This window comes from Anopheles moucheti, chromosome 2 (genome assembly GCF_943734755.1).
Source record: "Anopheles moucheti chromosome 2, idAnoMoucSN_F20_07, whole genome shotgun sequence".
NCBI classification, from domain to species: domain Eukaryota; kingdom Metazoa; phylum Arthropoda; class Insecta; order Diptera; family Culicidae; genus Anopheles; species Anopheles moucheti.
In genome coordinates this window covers 58059836-58078043 of record NC_069140.1, presented here as the reverse complement: position 1 = coordinate 58078043, position 18208 = coordinate 58059836, and the positions used below count along the sequence as shown (strand labels likewise).

At 41.7% G+C, this 18208-nt stretch overlaps 3 protein-coding genes across 3 annotated transcripts in view; all 3 read left to right on the top strand.

Moving 5' to 3' along the window:
• Positions 1–5164, top strand: part of LOC128298972 (solute carrier family 35 member F4) — a 32242-nt gene extending 27078 nt beyond the window's left edge. Inside the window, exon 10 of the mRNA XM_053034798.1 lies at positions 3629–5164. Within this exon, the coding sequence (XP_052890758.1) occupies positions 3629–4036 (408 nt within the window). The 3' untranslated portion in view covers positions 4037–5164. The remainder of the gene's footprint in view (positions 1–3628) is intronic.
• Positions 5165–6825: 1661 nt separating this feature from the next.
• Positions 6826–8205, top strand: LOC128297760 (uncharacterized). The gene is made up of 3 exons (XM_053033453.1): positions 6826–7083; positions 7319–7378; positions 7450–8205. The coding sequence occupies exons 1-3, from the start codon at positions 6994–6996 to the stop codon at positions 8038–8040; spliced, it is 741 nt and encodes a 246-aa protein (XP_052889413.1). The 5' UTR covers positions 6826–6993; the 3' UTR covers positions 8041–8205.
• A 756-nt stretch (positions 8206–8961) lies between these two features.
• LOC128310647 (uncharacterized) lies at positions 8962–18164 on the top strand. Its single transcript, XM_053047344.1, has 6 exons — positions 8962–9302; positions 9475–9819; positions 10579–10695; positions 10770–15675; positions 15715–17660; positions 17730–18164. Exons 1-6 carry the CDS (start codon positions 9075–9077, stop codon positions 17742–17744), a joined length of 7557 nt encoding a protein of 2518 aa, XP_052903304.1. The 5' UTR covers positions 8962–9074; the 3' UTR covers positions 17745–18164.
• The last annotated feature ends 44 nt before the right edge of the window (positions 18165–18208 follow it).

The following is an 18208-nucleotide window of genomic DNA, read 5'->3' as shown; positions in this document are numbered from 1 at the left end:
ATCATTGAGCATTGCTTGGTCAAAAGACTAACACTTGTCCGAAATGATGCCGAAACTGTTCCTCTAGAATAATCAGCGAGTCAGCATGAACACAAACAATTTCCAAAAGTAAAACGATCTCGTACATCACATCACTCATTGCATCTACACCGTTTTGTCATATGTTTCTTTTCCCCCATAGAGTCTCGTAAACAATGAACTAATTCCTCAACTACTCGTTCCAGATATACTACAAAAGAGGTAAACGTTTAACAGAGTCTCTCAATTGCTGATCCCAAACTGCTCAAGACACTGTTCGGTCTATGCTTAAGAAGCATATGCGAATGAATACGGTTCTTGCAAGCAATTTTCCATCACACAAGAGCAAAGAAATTCCATTATTCAAGATCAATACAATCAAATACAATCACTCACATCTAAACCCAACCGTAACATGACAGATAGTACGAGATCGTACTCTAAAACTCAAACCAAGGCCAAGGCCAGGTGAGACTCCTGAGTAGGTGAGATTTGTTCTGCGTAGATCAGTCTCGTAGTGTGCTGAGTTCATTCTGTATGTGTGTGCTACAAGTACTTCTAGGTCTTTAGGCGCTGCTCTTACGATTTGCTGCTTCCATATTTCTACTTTCTTATCGAAAAATGCACACTGTGCAAACCGTTCCTAACAAGTTCTTGATTTTCCCCACACCATCAGCTTCTACAGTAATGTTGTGTAACAAATTGAACATATTCATGCTCTAGTTTGTGAAACCTTCCTCTGTACAGCATTAGTCCTATATTGTAAATTCAATGATAAAAAAAACAAGTGCATATACACAGATCCACACACTCACACACACACACTTGCACACTTGCTAACTGTTGTTTTGTTTGATGTAAAACTTAAGCGACACATAGGTACGTATGGAATGTTGGCAACACCATAAGCGTACGAACCGTGTGCAAAAGCAAACATATCTGATATTTCATATGTCCACCAGCAAGCTTGCGCTTATAATGTAGGCAATCACACTACCACGATTGTATTCAAGAAAACAATACAGAAACTGAAGCAATGCTTTCCGAAAAGATCAACACGTGTCGCACTATTTCCACCATACATCCACCACTCGGTCACGATGCAGGAGAATGTTGTTTGTCATCTTTTTGCGAACTATGGTCATCGGATAGAGTCCCGGATATAGTGACCCCTAAGTTTTAGTGAACATATCCTTTTTTGTTGATGAAAAACGGCCAGGCCGTATTGCTGTTAGCTAACGGTAACTTAAATTATGGCACAATTCACATTTGTTTTGGAGACATTGCCTGCTTCGAACAGTGAAAGGGCACTTTACCACGGTTGTATATGCATCCGTGGTCAACATATCTTAGAGATCAGTAAAATAAATTTTCAACAATATACCACGCTTTTAAGTATCAGTTTCCAATCCATACTGTACAATATTCTTGCTCATCTGTATCATTCATCGTTGTTTTGATTTTGATTTAAAAACGATCCCATTGGGTTGTGATAGATCGAGCATTAATTTCTAATTCTTCTCTAATCCGTATCTTCACTTTCACACTTTCATACACAACAACAAAAAAACATTCCCACCGTACGATATGTACACCGAACAACACCAAACACTCGTTTTGTTGCTAATTGTTACACGCACAGTCGGCCAGCCTTTTGTAGAAGGGATATTGTCGTTGCCTCACCCACCTCTACTGTCCGATAGAAAGTACATCTGCACAACTCACCGTGTGTGTTGTATGTATCGCGTTGCCGAATGTAGTTCTAGCTCTTCTAGCCTAAAATACAACGTTTTTAAACAACACACACACACACACAACACCCAATCATATTGCCAAATGAAACTAAACCCGACTGCTAGATGAACCGGTGCGAAGAGGAAGACGCTGTTTGAAGGCGGATAAGGTAAGTTAGTACACCGCGTTGTACCATAGTGCACCTAACTAAGTAGTACAACAGCATACATTGATTAAATTCGGTTTCTTTGCAAACCGACAAGATCAATTGTAAACGCGTAGTATCTGTAATGAAAACACTTCTTTTTCCTATCAATGTATTTTCTCTCTCTCTCTCTCTCTCTCTCTCTCTCTCTCTCTCTCTCTCTCTCTCTCTCTCTCTCTCTCTCTCTTTCGCAAACTACTTATTCTATGATGAACTATGCCATGACACCTACACTACAAATTATTCTACTCCACATTCATCAAACGCTCCTTCTTCACTTCCTGCTACTAATGTACTCTGCGTACGTCTGTGTATTACCAATAATAATTCTTGCATCTTCCGCTGGGCTTTCTGTTGAACTTACTGTTCATGATAATGTAAAACATTAACCGTTCCCGAAATGCTACAAATGTGGGAATGCACATCAACCGCATGATCACATCCTGCGATGCGTTGTTTGGTGTGATTGTCAAACTGTGTAGTCCCAGATTAATGCAGAAATGCACCAGCAACACGTTATGTTACTCTTCAAACATTCTTGCAATGATCCTCTCTTAACCGATCAACTTATGTTAGAAGTTTGAGGGTTGATCACACTATCCCCAACACAGATTCCACATATTCACACGATAAAACACTTGCGCATATATTCACCTGGACTGTATTGTAATCATCAACAACGAAAGGTAAAAACAAACAACCCTCCGCTATACTAATATACGTTGTACGCTTTGCTTTCACCTATATTTAAGTATATCCTCACCCGTAGCGTATTGGGTGTAATATTTCCTTTTTGTATTCTTTTAATCAAACAGAAAATAAACCTTTATTGGCGATTGATGCACTTGGTTATCCTTGTCTATAGTATTTTGCTGCCTACATATGTTTCATAATACTAGCTTTTTCTGGCTTTTTCGTCACTAGTTTCATTATATGCTTTGTCAGTTTTTAGTACCACAAATAGAGGTTTTCGCTTCATAATTATCCTACGTGTGTATAGTTTCATTGACCAACAAAAATTATTTTGTCCTAAATTTCGCCATTCTGTTTGCTTCATCCATCTCTCTTTCTCTCTAGCATGCGAAATACATCATTGACATTCACCAAAGATAAGCTTTCTGTTGATTAACTTTAATGGGGTCATCAGCTAGTGTGTCTTTATTACCGACCTCTCATCTTCTACACATCACGGTCATGTTTAATGTTTTCTGTATCATATTTTTCGTTTAACATGAAATTTTAAACTGAGAGAAAGAGAGCGAAATGTAAATGTTTGTTTAGTGAAAGGATAATCTTCCATCACAAAAGTTTGGTGTACGGCAGTGATGAATCCTACCTTTAATAGATTGCTTTGCTTTCCAAAACAGAAATTAAGATAACGAAAGATCACTGCAACAGCAGATCGAATATCCAGTACTTTCCAACATTGGCTTCTTTATGGCTGTACTATCAAGTTTTGGTTTATCTGTTACCCCTCTCACCTGGTATCTACTTACAATGTTTTAGTTTTGCAGATCTTATTTATCATCACCGCTTCTAACACCGGCTTTAATGTTGGTACAATAAACTAGCTTGCCCGTTTCGTGCACTAATCCTGCGCTGTATTTCTTATTCTTTTCTGATTTCTTTTCCACCGCCACCCACGGGTTCCGTCCCTACCCTGCTTTACAGATGGGGTCGTCATCCTCGAAGCGGAACTCCATCGCAGCATCGCGACGTCATCGACTATCGGACGGGCTACATTCGATCGCATCTTCGCTCTCCCTCTGGCCGGGTGAGATGACCGATCTGCAGCAGCAGCAACAACAGCACCAATTGCACCATCAGCAGAGTCTGCAACACTTTCAGCACATTCTGCGCAACGACAGTAGCAGCGATTTCGTTGGTCTAAACCCGCACGCAAAACTGCGACACTATTCGCTCACGGAAATGACCACAAACTTCATGCGCAAGCCAGGATCAATCAGACTTAGCCCAGGGCTGGGTACCGGCAGTGGACCCAACTCACTGTCGGCCACATCCAGTCATCGCTATCCATCGATGAACGGACGTAGCAGCTCTTACGGCTCGTTGGAGTAACGATCTCGCAAACAATGCGATACTTCAGCAAACGGTTTTAGGACAATCTTCAAGCAAGCTGCGATACACAATATTTCTAAGTTTCGTGCACTTAGAAGTAGCAAGCTTCGTTAAACATAGGACAGGTGTTTTTGACTTATACCAATTGGTTAGCTTTCGGGACCGTACTCATGAATTATTCGTCACTAGTGTTATGATTCATTTAGACTTTAAAGTTAAATGGATTGCAATTACAAAAAAAAACATAACATTCACAGTAATCATAGAATTCGTTCCGTTCAGAGCAATGCCCGCAACGATCCAGGCACAGCGATACACAGCAAACATGTTGGTGGTTTTCAAATGTCTGATAACAGCTGACCCTAGATAATAGTGTAGCATTCTATCAAGTACTACACAAAAGTCACGGCAAAAACGTATCGCAACGGTTTTTCGATGCAATAAGAACACATTCACTCAAACGTGCACATATTCTTTAAAATAATGTACAGAGTTCATTGCTAATTTCAACGTAACATATAAAGGAGCAAAAAGAATAGGAGATGACCGATACTCATTTGATATTAGTATGCTAATATGAAGGATACTTCTCCTACTCCAGGAACATATACTAATAGTCTCGAAATCTAGGATAGTTGGTACCCGTTTTTACAGCATCTGTTTGTAGCTTACCCGTTTCTAAAACAACCCCTATTCGGAATTGATGTTCCCGGTGATAGAGAAAAAAATTGTTAATAGTTCACCTAGATTAAGACCCAGCTGACTTTCGTTCCGGTGTTAAGTCGATTTTATCTCACGAAAGGTTAGAATCAATGTTAACGAACAACAAGTGTTTTGTGCTAGCTACATATTTCTGGTTGGAATTCGTTGTGAGTGTAACGTTTTCAGCATACCAACTGACTCTAGGAAGGAGAAAACATGGCAATCGAATAATAGGTTAAGGTGCAGTTGATTCCATCGAAGTTATCACATTATTGACCATTCCAAACGTATTTACAAAAAATCGAGCATACACAACGAATCCATTCCTGTAAAACGCAGTTCAAATCGTGCACATTAATGCAATGATAAGATAGTTGGAAAACTTTTGAAACCCTGAAAATCTAATATCAGTAAAAAGGTTGCAATTCTTCCACAAAAAAAAAACTAGTGTTTTATGACTTAATTTAAGAACTTATCAATTATAAGTATTTGTTATCCTCTTGCGGTTGGGCACGCTATGGTGATTTGTTTATTTGCTAGGACTCCGGATACATCCTACCTTTGGTAAGATCATCTTCATCTGATACATTCAACCAGTTCACGTTCTGTTCTTTCAATTCCAAAGATCTCTACATTATCACTACGTACTTTCTGTGCTTACGAGATATCTTGTTATTACGATGTCTGCTCAGTGAAGTTTTTAGTATACGCTACATCTCAATTACCGTTGGTATCCTCGTATTGGCGTTAGTGGAAAACCAGATTTTTAATGTTTTACAATAACTCGGTTGAATTATTGCATCATTGCACAAGTATAACCATGAAATCCCAGGATTGGTACTTCTCGAGAATCTGACACACATCAAATTGTGGATTGTTGATTCATTTTCCTTCAGCCCTAGCTACGTGGAAAATTCCACATAAATTTGTATCTACCTAAAGCCAAAGGATTTTGATGGACACATCACTGGGAATGGTTTTTCCACTACGAGTAGAAAAACAGTCTTTATTTTTACGAGATTCACTCTTACATACCTAGCAAAACCATGACGGTGGTGAAAACCCTTGGGTGGTCTATCGTGCAGTATTTCGCCACGTGTCGGTTGCTGTAAACTGACTCGTTTCGTTTCAATTGATGAAAAGTTCATTTTTTTTAATACCAAATAGTTTTGTTTTTTGGTGACAATAATATCTTCAAAGGATTTCTGACGTTCATCCCCACTAATACCCCCAGCACGGACGTTCACGCACGTTCGAATACACAATCATGTGATTGTGTAATCCTTGAGGAGTTAGTGCAATAACTTCTATAAGTTGTCAATTGTACAATGTTCTGTTATTCATTCTGTACAATGTGTTATTCTTCTCTATATTCAAATATCACTCGTGTCCAACAATCAATTACAGCAATAAGGATGTAACTTCCAGCTAAATGTGTTTAGGACTGACTCGGTTATCTCGGTTTGGAAGACGGATAAGATGAGTATTTTTTCCAGTTTTTCTGTTAACTGTTCGGATCACATTTTTTTAAATTTTTCACGAAGGTTATTCCACTGCATTTTATCAATTGATTGTCTTCATTTATATTCTACAATACAGTATATGGTCTACGCTTGGGTAAGTATTGTACATGCATTTCGATTTGTACTTCGATTTCGACTCCAACAACAATCCGGATTTAAAGATTTCTGAGCTTGGAAGTTCTCCACTGTCGTAATACAAAGCCGGAGTCGACTTCGGAGGCAACAGCAAACGAACAGTAGAAACGAATAAATACAAAACAGGAATCAGCGGAGTACTCTGAACTATTCCGAATACTCCTCAATGCACCGAACTAGTTTAGATATTTTGACAGTATCATTACTCCATATTTTTTCGGATCGGATCGAAAGGCCGGAGAAATTTGGACGCACTTTCATTCATCTGGCTTTGGGGAAATAGAGATTTTACCCATCACTATTTAATAGATTGGTTGTTGATTGTTAAGGGTTAATCACATTTCCCCGCCCTGCAGCAACAAGCATTGACAGCCGTCAGTCAGCTGACGTCATGAGTTTGTTATGAAATTGTCAGCTGCTTCAGTTGTTATTCGGTGCAACCAAGTTTCTTCAAACGCAAATCCGAAAAGTGCCTAATTTTAACATAACTACTGATCCAACCATTTCTGGCCGTATCCATTTAGACGTCATTGTGCACAACTGACCTTCACCTTCGGACTATCCTGAGATCATCATCCTAAAGCAAATATTGTGAATATGATGGCAGCCGAATCAAATTCCGACACTGGGACAAGCTTGTGGGAACAATTCTGCAACTTTATGCGTAAAGATACAAAAGGAGTAGAGGTAAGTGTCCAAGTTGATGCAATACATTAATTGTAAAATGTTAATGCAGTGTCTTAAAATTTGAATCAAAGAGCTGAGAGTAGATAACGTGCAAAGTGGATTTATCGTGGGGTTGAGTGTAATATACCGTTACCCATGAAATGTACGCATTAGTTGAAACGTATATTTTAGAGCGCCGAAATCTTAAACCAATAATTTTACCGAAGATTCCAATTTATATTTATTTAACCCACAGCTCGTGAGCTATACGGTATCTGGACTTTTGCTTATTGTGGCCTACAGGAAAATACGTCCCGTAAGTTCATGCGTATGCAAATTATTCTTTCCGAAATCTTACCTGTTTACTTATCCGAATTTACATTACAGTTTACTATTTTCGGCAAATCATCAGATATACCAGATCACTTCATCCGTGAACAAATAAAACAATTCGGACGAGTGAGTAAAATTGAACCATCACAACTGTATGGACCGCTGCTGGTTGTGCAACACCATCCACCCGCGAAGATATTTTTCTGGTCAAGCAAAACTATCCCGATCAAGATAGATGGTATCGCTATAAACGCAAACGGATACTCCTGGCTGCAGTCGGTTGTGGATGGCAAAAAAGTCAGTTTCATCCCAATGAAGCAATCATTCAGCGAAAAGCACGCCGAATGCCGCGTCTATCTGACAGAATCAAAAAAGCACATCGACATTGGCGAAGCACTGCTAAGTTTGGGGTTTGCCAAACTCTCCGTTACTGTGCCGAAGCCAACGCGAAATCGAAAAGATGTGCATGCTGTTGCCCTGTACCAGTACTATCGCACACTGGCCAAGGCAGAACGCTATGCCAAAGACCGCCGGAATGGACTATGGCAATCTGCTTTACCACCTCGTTTGTGGCCTCTAGCGTTTGGAACTATGTTCTGGGACCGTATCGCTAATGCCAACCGGTTACCGGCGCTGATTCGATAGCAGGCTACAGTTCGTGACTAAAGTATGAGTGACTAAAAGTTACAATTGGTGGACGAAATCGTAGCGTTCAACGAAACACTGCTTATTACACACCTCCTGTGCGTGCCTTCAAGAAAATGAAACAATAAATGAAATAATACGCCTAGTTGCAAACATGCATTTCTATAATCCAAATGAAAACGACGTGTTCTACCGGTGTTCCAAATCCATGTTCAAGTGTACAAACATGCGACGTAAACGCGTCGACCGCATGACGTACGTTTATTTCTGTGCGGCACAAAAATAAAGCAGCATATTAACACAAGAAGGAACGTGTTTAACTACATATAAACTCACGAAAATTCTAATTCTTCCCTTTCGTGATTGCATGCTGTTTTTTGCTGATCGTGAATCTGGATCATCACATCAAGCACAAAGGAACATGGTCGATCGCTGGAATAAATTTGACAACCACAGCTCATGGAGACAAAAAATGTTTACCTTTTTTTCTTCATGAACTGTCTTCCAAACAGTGCGAACGGCAGTATGAATGAGTTTTCGGTGCGGAAGTTGTTCGGATTTCGCACAGGATTAATTCAAGACAGAGAGTAACTCCTTGCAAAAAAGGACCTGGTCATGGTTTCACCCTCAAGAACAAGTGCGAGTCGAAGTTATGTACATTTGTGTTGGTGCTTCCAGTTCCCGCGTAAATGATTCTGTGACGCCAGGAATTTCTGCCAGGCAAAACAAATCATTGCAGAAAGGAGGACTCGCACTTCACCGACGGCTGTGTCTTGTTGTACGACACACTTGATACGTCTGCGAGTGTAGTGGTGAACATCGTGCTTTTTGACATTGTGCATTAGGCCATCGAGTGAAAATTGGACGTCCAACTTTGGTGAAGAATAACTTGATGCTCTTCTCGCAGATAGCATTCGGGAATTTGTAGCGAAGTGTTCCTTCGCAGACGTATCAAGAATTTGCGAAATAGTGTAAAACGCGAAACTGATGAAGGTGACAGAGTGAAATTTAGTGAATCTCGGAGATCTTGGATCATGGAGAATTTCGAGCAGAGCAACTTTTTGCCGGTAGATACCATGGAAGAAGCTGCCCACAAGTCATTGGACCAATCCCACAGGAACTACACAATGCCGAGACACAATACTTCCAATGGCTGTTGCCGGTTGTGTTTCAAAGGCAACTGCCATCTGCAGGAACTTTTTCCCGGTGGCTACACGGAGGAGTTGCTTATAAGCAAAATTTTCGAGTGTACCACTGTTGAGGTATGTACACCCTGATTCTGAATCGTGCATGAATATGATAGCTAGCCTTCATCCGGTATGCGATGCGAGACGACGTAGAGTTCTTACCGCATATTGTTGCGTATCTAATGGTCAATGCTATTCCTATGTTTCTCTACATTATGCTTATTCTGTGCGGGTACTTTCGACACAGATCACCTTCGCCAACGACCCGGATGCCCTGATATGTTACAGCTGTGTGGCAAAAATTGAAGAGTTCCATCGCTATAGAGAACAGTGCCGCAACAATGATGTACAACACAAGAATTCGAAAAAATGCCTGGGAGGAAAAAATCTTGCAGCTCCGACGTCCACATTAATTCCCCCTAAGTACATCAAGAAGGAAATAGATTCGGAAGGATTTGAGATAAGCGCTGCTGATTTCTTCCCGATGGACGCTGCTGAGCAATCGTATGGTGTATTAGAATCAACCGTGGACGAACCAACTCCCCTCGTTGCTGACTCATCTGGTGCGGTGGATTCCACTATTCCTTACGAGGTGAGTTCCGTTTTGATATTCTATTTATCGCTTTTGTTTCTGCAGCGCACTATCTGGTGTTGAAATACGTGCGCATGTTCCAGTACCCGTGTATTCCTGGGTATTTTCGATGGTGGACGTATATGAAATGACGTTGACGTCGATTGTGTTTGTACAGCGTAGAATTGCTTCAAGTACACAATGTCTTCGAATTCCCAATAGCACATTGTGAGGTTTCGGCTCGTAATTCGGAATAGTCGTAAAGTTTCCATGGGCGATATTTTCAGGTATTTGCTACATATCTGAAAATGGAGGTTACGAAAGCAGCTTCTTTCACGACGATGTGTGCGTTTTATTTTGTCTCATTTGCCATGAGTTAGTTTCATCATATTGCGCTCACGGACACATGTCAAATGTATTCCAAGCGTTCGTTGGCAAACGGGAGACAGAGCGAGAGAGAAATACAGATCGCGAAGATTTTGTACCCAAGATCGTTGGAGCTTGAAGATGTACAATTTATGGTTGACGATTTTAAGTATTGGTAAAAAGAATTTAAAAAAACATCTAAGATCTTTAGACATTGAGGCTACTGTACTGCTGATCTTGTTAGCGGGCTTGGTACGGATTCTAGATGCTGTATTTATATGTATAATAGTTCAATAATGCATAGAAAATCTTTGCAAGCACTGAGGTAACATTGGGAATTCTAGTAAAACAAGAATCTTCATTGTTTTATATGCCTGCAATGAGAAAGATTGACGAACTTTATTATCTTCTTAGGACGACGTTGCCAATTCTAATGAAGATGATAATGAAAATTTGCTGGAGTTGATACCCGAACGGACACACGATGAGTACAGCATATCGTACGCAGATATGAACGAAGAGTACGAAAATGTAAGTTTTGCTGTAGAGTAAGGGTTGTGAGGAGACATGTGCACATGAATTACATTGCTTATTTCTATCAACAGAACAATGAAGTTTTCTGCGAATTACCGATCAAAGAAGAACCGCAGGACATCGACGATGGGGCGAACGATTGGAATGATTTTGAAATGGAAGACGACAATACCATTGCTCGCAACACCAATCTGATACCACTAATAGATAATTGCTCTTATTCAACGAATTCCGAAGATGATTTAGAAGAGCAACGACCATATCGGGAGGTGTACAACGGCACTAATTTAGTTTGTCTAATGCAAGATGGATTCCTGTACGTTCATGGGCATAACATGCAATGGCGCTGTCGAATAAAGGGCTGTGAAGCTGCAGTCTTTCAGGAAGAATACAGCAAAGGCTTGGAAACAAATGGCATAAGGCATGCGCACAGCAGGGAAGTAGAAAACGATGCTACCGATATGGAGATTCTGCGTTTATTAGAAAACGTATCACCAGCATCCCACGAGTCGGATGACGAGTCGTTCCATTATGTGAAGAACATCAGAAAAGGTAGTTCACTCGTCTACAAAGGTTACAAATACAGCATGAAACATAAAAATGTCGATGGAACTACGTACTGGAAGTGCCGATTGTACAAAGGTAGTTGTTCGGCAGCCTTATATCAAACTGCAGACAACAAATTCAAAACCGTTGGGATTCATACACACGGCAAACAGGACGTGGCAAGTAATACACCGAAGCCATATGTCGCAAGCGTTAGTACAGAAGGTGGTGAGCCGTTTGGTGATAATTCTTCGCCGGCCAAAATTAAATTACGAATCGCGCGACAGACCATTGATACTAACTCGTCAATGCCGCGACCCCCGTCGAGTGATGTTGGAAAGAACAAACTGCCACTAGACCAAAAAGACGCCTTAGGAGTCGTCCGAAGAAGTTACAAATACAAGATGGTAAAAAACGGCAACGGTCGAATGCGGCTGCATTTCGATGGAAACCTGTATGTACGAGAATCTACAAAGAAAGAAGGTTCCGCTACGGTAGTCAAATGGCGATGCAGACGAAACTACGATATGTGTGGTGTTGCAGCATTACAATACGAGGATGGACTTGTGGAGGTGATCGGAGATCATGATCATTCACCAATTAAGAACACCATGAACATTCTCGAGAACAGTGTGGGAACAACTGAATATCATCTTCTGCCCACGTTCAAAGGAGGTGAAGCACTCGTTCTTGATGGATTTCGCTTCGTGAAAGCTTACAACAAACCGAATGGAATGAGCTTATGGCGTTGTACAGGTTTGGTAGGAATCATTTGCAGAGTGAAGCTTATCCTTGCAACGGATGGTGTTGCATATGTTTTGCGTGACTTTAAACATGATCATGACAGACCGAAACACAACAAAACGATAAACCGAAATATGATCCAAGGCACTAGCCCTATCAAAGAAAAAGAGTTTCAAGGTGATGATAGTGTTGGGAAAAAAACATTCCGTTCGGGAAATGACTCCAACACTAGCACACCGTTAACGATACGCGGTAAAACGAGCAATACTATGCGCAAACCAATTGACAACAGTGGTGCCGTTGCAAAATATTCTGCTGGTGGTAAAACAGCGAAAGTATCGTCTAAGATGCAATCGATGCGTAATTATCATATTACAACAAACAAGAAGGGCAATAAGGCGTTGGTTTACCAAGGATACCGATACTGCTTGGTTCGAACGCGTCAAGACGGAGCTATCAGTTGGTTCTGCCGGATGAACAAAAAAACCTGCGGTGCCGGGTTGTACCAATATCCCGATGGCAGGTTGGAATGGGTAAACGAAAGACGTCACAATCACAGTCCGACTGATCCAACATCTGAACCACCGAAACAAATTACAGTAGCTCCAGTAAAAAAAAGCACATACCATATGGATGACGAAACGTTTGTAAGCAATGAATGGTACTATGTGCGCAACCGAAAAAATGGCATCACGCTCATACACGCTGGTTACCGATACCATAGAAAAGGAGTTCGCAATGACAGCACCTCGACGTGGCGTTGTTCGCGAGCAAATCAAGGTTGCCGTGCTGGAATTGTGATGCACTCCGACGAGACGATTGCCAAGCTCGATGATATTGATCACGATCATTCACCACCTAGCGCGTTCATGGATGATACCCCCATAATTAGCGGTGATCCGGATGAAAGTGAAAAGCAATCACCAAATGCAAGCTTCAGTAATGACGGTAATGACGCTGAGCTTAGTTTAGCTAACTTCAACGGATGCATTGAGGAACAGGATGATCCTGAAGCGAACATGCGGACACTCCTGAACACAATGTTGGACGTTTCTGACGTGCCGGCCAATAAATCTACTGACAAAATAGTGATTTCTCCAGGTAAAGCTTACTACAGATATGTCAAAAACCGTAGGCTTACAAAGAGTTTAGTGTTCCGAGGATATCGGTACTCTCGTTCTAGTATGAAAATTCGTACGGACGGATCCGTGAAGTGGGTCTGTCAAATGAATAAAAAAACCTGCCGTGTGTCGGTGAAGATATTGAAAGATGGAAGTATAGAAATGGATGCTCAGAAACACAACCACCCGCAACTACCGGAAGATTTAGACAACAATTGTGATAACGAAGAGGATGATGGTGATGATAACGATGATGATGGAGCCAATGACACAACGTTAGAAAATGAGTCAACTAACCAGGTTGACGATATGGATAACGAAGATGTTACGCATGATTACTTTTTTGCTTTAAATCGCTGCAATGGAACAAGTTTGATCTTCCAGCGCAATCGCTACAGCAAAGAAAATGCCCGTCCTGACGGATCTACAATTTGGCGTTGCATGGTACGATCGGATTGTACAGCGAAAGCAATCCTACATGCTGATGGTACATGCGCTGTTTACCGCGATGCAACCCATCATCATCCACCATTGGACGAGTTACCGAAACCATTACAGTATCCGGATAAATTTTCATCGGTATCTGCACAAAACCAACCAATCAAAAAGCAAACCGCTGCTAAACTCGCCGTAAAAGGTGATATGCTGACCTACAAACAAAATCTTATGAAGAAGGTTAAATCTTTCTCTGACGGTACCGTCGTGTATAAGTGTGCAGAACTGAACCGTTGTTCTGCGTTGGTGAAAATTCAGTACGAAGAAACGGATGGTGGTGAGTTCTCGCAAAGCGTGATTTTCGAAACGGATCATGATCATCCAAATTCCCTCGTTAGTACATCTACCACCACCGGCAGCAATGAAAAAAGTAAACGGAAAAGCCCTATCAAAATACAAAGATATTCAACCAGCGACAGCGCAGAAGACCATAGCAAAGAATATCAGCTTTTCAAAAATGACCGGGGCCAAGTCTCGTTAGTGTACAAGGGCTATCGGTTTTCGTTGCGCAATCTTAACGTAAACGGCAACTCCAGTTGGAAATGTCGCGCTAATAGGACATGCAGTGCGCACGTTACCTTCACGGAAGATGGTCGCGTTGTGCAAACTGAGCAGAAAGTAGAAGTAATGCCACACAATCATGCCATTAACGGGGAATATATTGATCGAGCTGAACCGCTAATCCTAGGTGAACTGACTCCGCCGGCCAGAAATTTAAGTCAGTTTGTGTCGAATTGGGTGAACGGATTGTATAAAAACGTACTTGGCGGGAAAACGAAAACGTCACCAAAGCTGTCCACAAGCCATACTGATGGGAAAAAAGCAATCTGTCATAAAAACTATTCATACAAGCTGCAAACTATCAAGAATGGACGAGAGTTTTGGCGTTGCACTATGTTCAAAGCGAGGGCCTGTCGTGCGGCTCTATTCTGCAGCAACAACGGTGCGATCGTACAGTATGAAAATGGACGTCAACACAACCATGAACCGACTAATTCGTCGATAATAGCAGTGCAGAAAAGCAGCAGTCCCCGGAAAACGCCTTCCGGCATGAAGGGTAAAACCCACGACGTGGAAACGACTGATGTGTTTTATGGAGCGAATGATGCTCTCGGTACAGTGAATCCCGTACAAAAAACGGTTAAGCGAAGCCATAGTTCGTTGCATTATGATGACCAGTCGGTAGAAGAAAGTTCCGTACCTACGTATCAGATAGCGAAAAGAGATGGCATCGATACCTTGTACTATGAAAAACATCGATACGTTGTCATCTGTCAGAAACGGGAAGCAAACTCCGATGAACCGAAGCGTTGGCGCTGTGTCTTATGGAATAGCCGTCACCAATGTCCGGTAGAACTATCCATCCTGACTACGGGCGAGATACACTTCGAAACGGACCCAACACACAACCATCGTCCACCGCCGCCAGAAACGCAAGAAATAGAACGATTACCAGCGTTATTAAATACTAAAGGTACTAGAAAATACGAGCTAATAGGACACACACTAGACACCGTTTTCTATAAGGGATACAAGTTCTCCTGGAAGGAACAAGGAAACGGTTGGACGTACTACAATTGTGTGTGTTCGCGTTCACACCAGTGTACTGTGACAGTGAAGGTAGATGCGACTGGGCTACTATACGAATGTTCGAACGAATCGCACAATCATCCATCAACGCTACTTAATGACAAATCCGACAACGAACCTGGATTAAATCAGCTGAAACCTTTGACCGAGCGGGCGATAGCATCGAAACAGGCGAGGCTTGCCGATTGTTCCAAAACGGGATCTGCTGATTACAGGTTTGTGCGATCCTGTTTAGGAAATTCAATGGTCTTCGAAGGCCACAGATACTGGTTCCATAACAAGCTGTCATGCGGATTGCACGTTTATCGATGCCGCTATCAAAAAATAAAAGGTTGCACCGGTTCCGTTTACATGGATATGGAAACGCAGCTAATATATCACCGTTATGATGCGGAGCATAATCACGAACCTTTTCCAGAAGATGCTATTACAAAAATCGAAAAACCATTTAATACCGCCAGTACCTCTGATAGCTGTAACCGTACGAGTTCGGAACAACTCGACAGTAGTGCGCGCAAAGACCAGAGCGTTGACAATGTGGACGAGCGTGATCTTGCAAGTGGCATCGACAGTAGTACACTACAAACTGCAGTACCAAAGAACGATGGACAAAGCGACGACGTGATCATAACGCAGAATTATACGTTTGTGAAAAATTATCTGAACAAGAATCAGCTCCTATATGAAGATTATGTGTACGAATTTGTCCCGCTGTCTTATCGAAAGGATAGCGACAAGTTTTACAGTTGCTTATTTTCGGATTGTTCTGCTTCGGTAAAGCTGCTACCGTCCGGCAGTTTGAGAGTAATGACACCAAACCAACACGCTCACGAACGGCCCGATCTTACCGATTGCCGGGACATTGGTCGTGGATCGGCAGACTTTAATACCTTATCGCCCAGCGGTTCCGGCAAGAAAACCAAGATACTGTTTGAAGGCTACTTATATTACGCCAATGTCGCAGAAACATTCCAGGATGATACGAAGGTGTTCTACTGTTACAATAACGTGTTAAACAAGGATAAGAGTAAATCCATCGATCGCTGTTCTGTTACGTTGGAATTGTTGCCCAATAACCGCGTTATCGTCATGGGTACCCATCACCATTCGGTACCCAAAGTCACCGACAACGGCAAAATGGATACCTCCCAGACAAAGCTGATAGTGATGGATGGACGTTCCTACCTATACCTTAACACGCAAGACGATGGAACAGTGGTATGGCAGTGTACGGACGACCCGAAGTGTAAGGCTAAAGTGTATGGAAAACCAAATGGGAAACTGGTTTACGGTACCACTAAGCACGTCCTTCGCCATCGAATGCCAAAGTTACCGAATCATTCAAAGCTGTCAAACGATTTAAACATTTCGTTGCCTGTATCATTGTCGGTGTCTAACTCCATTGTGCCTAGCAGTACCGGAAACTTGCGGACGAAATGGTTCCAAGGCAATAGATACAACTTTTATCTCACCCGTAGGGACGGTGTACAGTACTGGCGATGCTGTAAGCGCATCGAGGAAAAATGTGAATCCGGCATTTTGTGCTACCCGTCCGGGACAATAATGTCGTACAATAACTTGCCGCATACACACCCAGCGCTCAATGCTTCAACGGAAGAGGTGCAAGCTAAACCGCCGATCCCGTCGTACACTTCGCAGATAGTCAAGCAGCACGTTCCAGGTGCCGAAGTCGATGGGAATAGGTCACAATATTCGATGCAAAACTCGACCACAACAAATGATAAGTTCCTGACGTACAAGGGTGTACAATACTCGTTACGGAAACGGACCTGGGATGGAATCCGCTTTTATCGTTGTCGCAACAGGCCATGTACCCACACGCTGATCGTGACTAAACGCGGAAAAATCATATCCAAAAAGACAACGTGGCATAGCTGTGAAAAACAGCCGGATGCAGATGCAAGAAGGTTAGTAGCGGTACCAGCATCATCAACAACAAACGAATTTTTAAGTGGTGCTAGCGGTCTAGGTTTCGACAAGCCTGAAATCGAAGATCCAGACGATTTGGATGATCAACATGATAGCAGCAAGATGTCACCCATACTGAAGCGAATCCGATTAGATAGCAATATTGAGATGGGTGAAGAGAACAGCCAAAGAACTGCACCAGAAACTATTGTACAGACAGTGGACAGTTGTTCCCCCAATATCAACACTGAAACCGATGCAGAAGAAGAAGAACAACATAACGACGGAAGCCACGGTGAAATGCGGGGCAGCTTCGAAGCTGAAAATGTTGCAACAGACGATTGGGAACACGAATATTTAGAGCAGGAGTTTGAAGGCACGGATGCGGAAAATGAGATTGTCGATTCCGTGGCAGAAGATCGACAGCCAGTTGCTGATGATACGACGCATGACAAACAAACGATCGAAGAATTGGCTACACCGGAAAATTCTCGCGAAAGTTTCACGCCAACAATGTTAGCAATGAGTGAAACCCCGGTAAGCAATTTACTGCGTAAAATAGTAGGTACGAAGAGGTTTTAACTGTTTTTCTATTGTCTATTTTAGAATGCCCAGAAATGAATGAACCCGTTTAGAATCATCACACCTGGCGATGTTTTATTGCTAAAATAATATAATTTCCTATTTAAAATCTGTGCTCTGTTTCTCAAAAACAAAGTAATTTGAGATTATATCGTATCAATTAGACACGAGACTCAATTTTACCTGGTGTAGCACCGAGTGCACATTCCAGAGTGCCCCACGACAGATGGAATTAGATGGGGTTTGAAATTAGAGTTGGAAAATGTTACGACACTCACACTTGCGACACTTATGATAGCAGAAAGCAGAAAAAAATGTTATAAAGACGATGATGTTGAAGTTACTATTAATCGCTTTGATGTTGTTATAATTTAAGTTTTCTTTGGAATTACTTGAGCTTCGACTAATATGTGAAATGTATATATGGACCATGTATATAAAATGGTATGAATAAAACTTACTTTATCAGAATTTCTGTACTAGAAGTATAATGCACGCGATCT

What these genes read in the sequence shown, in the direction of transcription:
- LOC128297760 (XM_053033453.1), top strand. Translation starts at nt 6,994, where the DNA reads ATGATGGCAGCCGAATCAAATTCCGACACTGGGACAAGCTTGTGGGAA. An exon ending in AAGATACAAAAGGAGTAGAG is followed by an intron (nt 7,084 to 7,318) that starts GTAAGTGTCCAA and finishes TTTAACCCACAG; the next exon opens with CTCGTGAGCTATACGGTATC. An exon ending in CCTACAGGAAAATACGTCCC is followed by an intron (nt 7,379 to 7,449) that starts GTAAGTTCATGC and finishes TTTACATTACAG; the next exon opens with TTTACTATTTTCGGCAAATC.
- LOC128310647 (XM_053047344.1), top strand. Translation starts at nt 9,075, where the DNA reads ATGGAGAATTTCGAGCAGAGCAACTTTTTGCCGGTAGATACCATGGAA. An exon ending in TCGAGTGTACCACTGTTGAG is followed by an intron (nt 9,303 to 9,474) that starts GTATGTACACCC and finishes CTTTCGACACAG; the next exon opens with ATCACCTTCGCCAACGACCC. An exon ending in TGAACGAAGAGTACGAAAAT is followed by an intron (nt 10,696 to 10,769) that starts GTAAGTTTTGCT and finishes TTCTATCAACAG; the next exon opens with AACAATGAAGTTTTCTGCGA.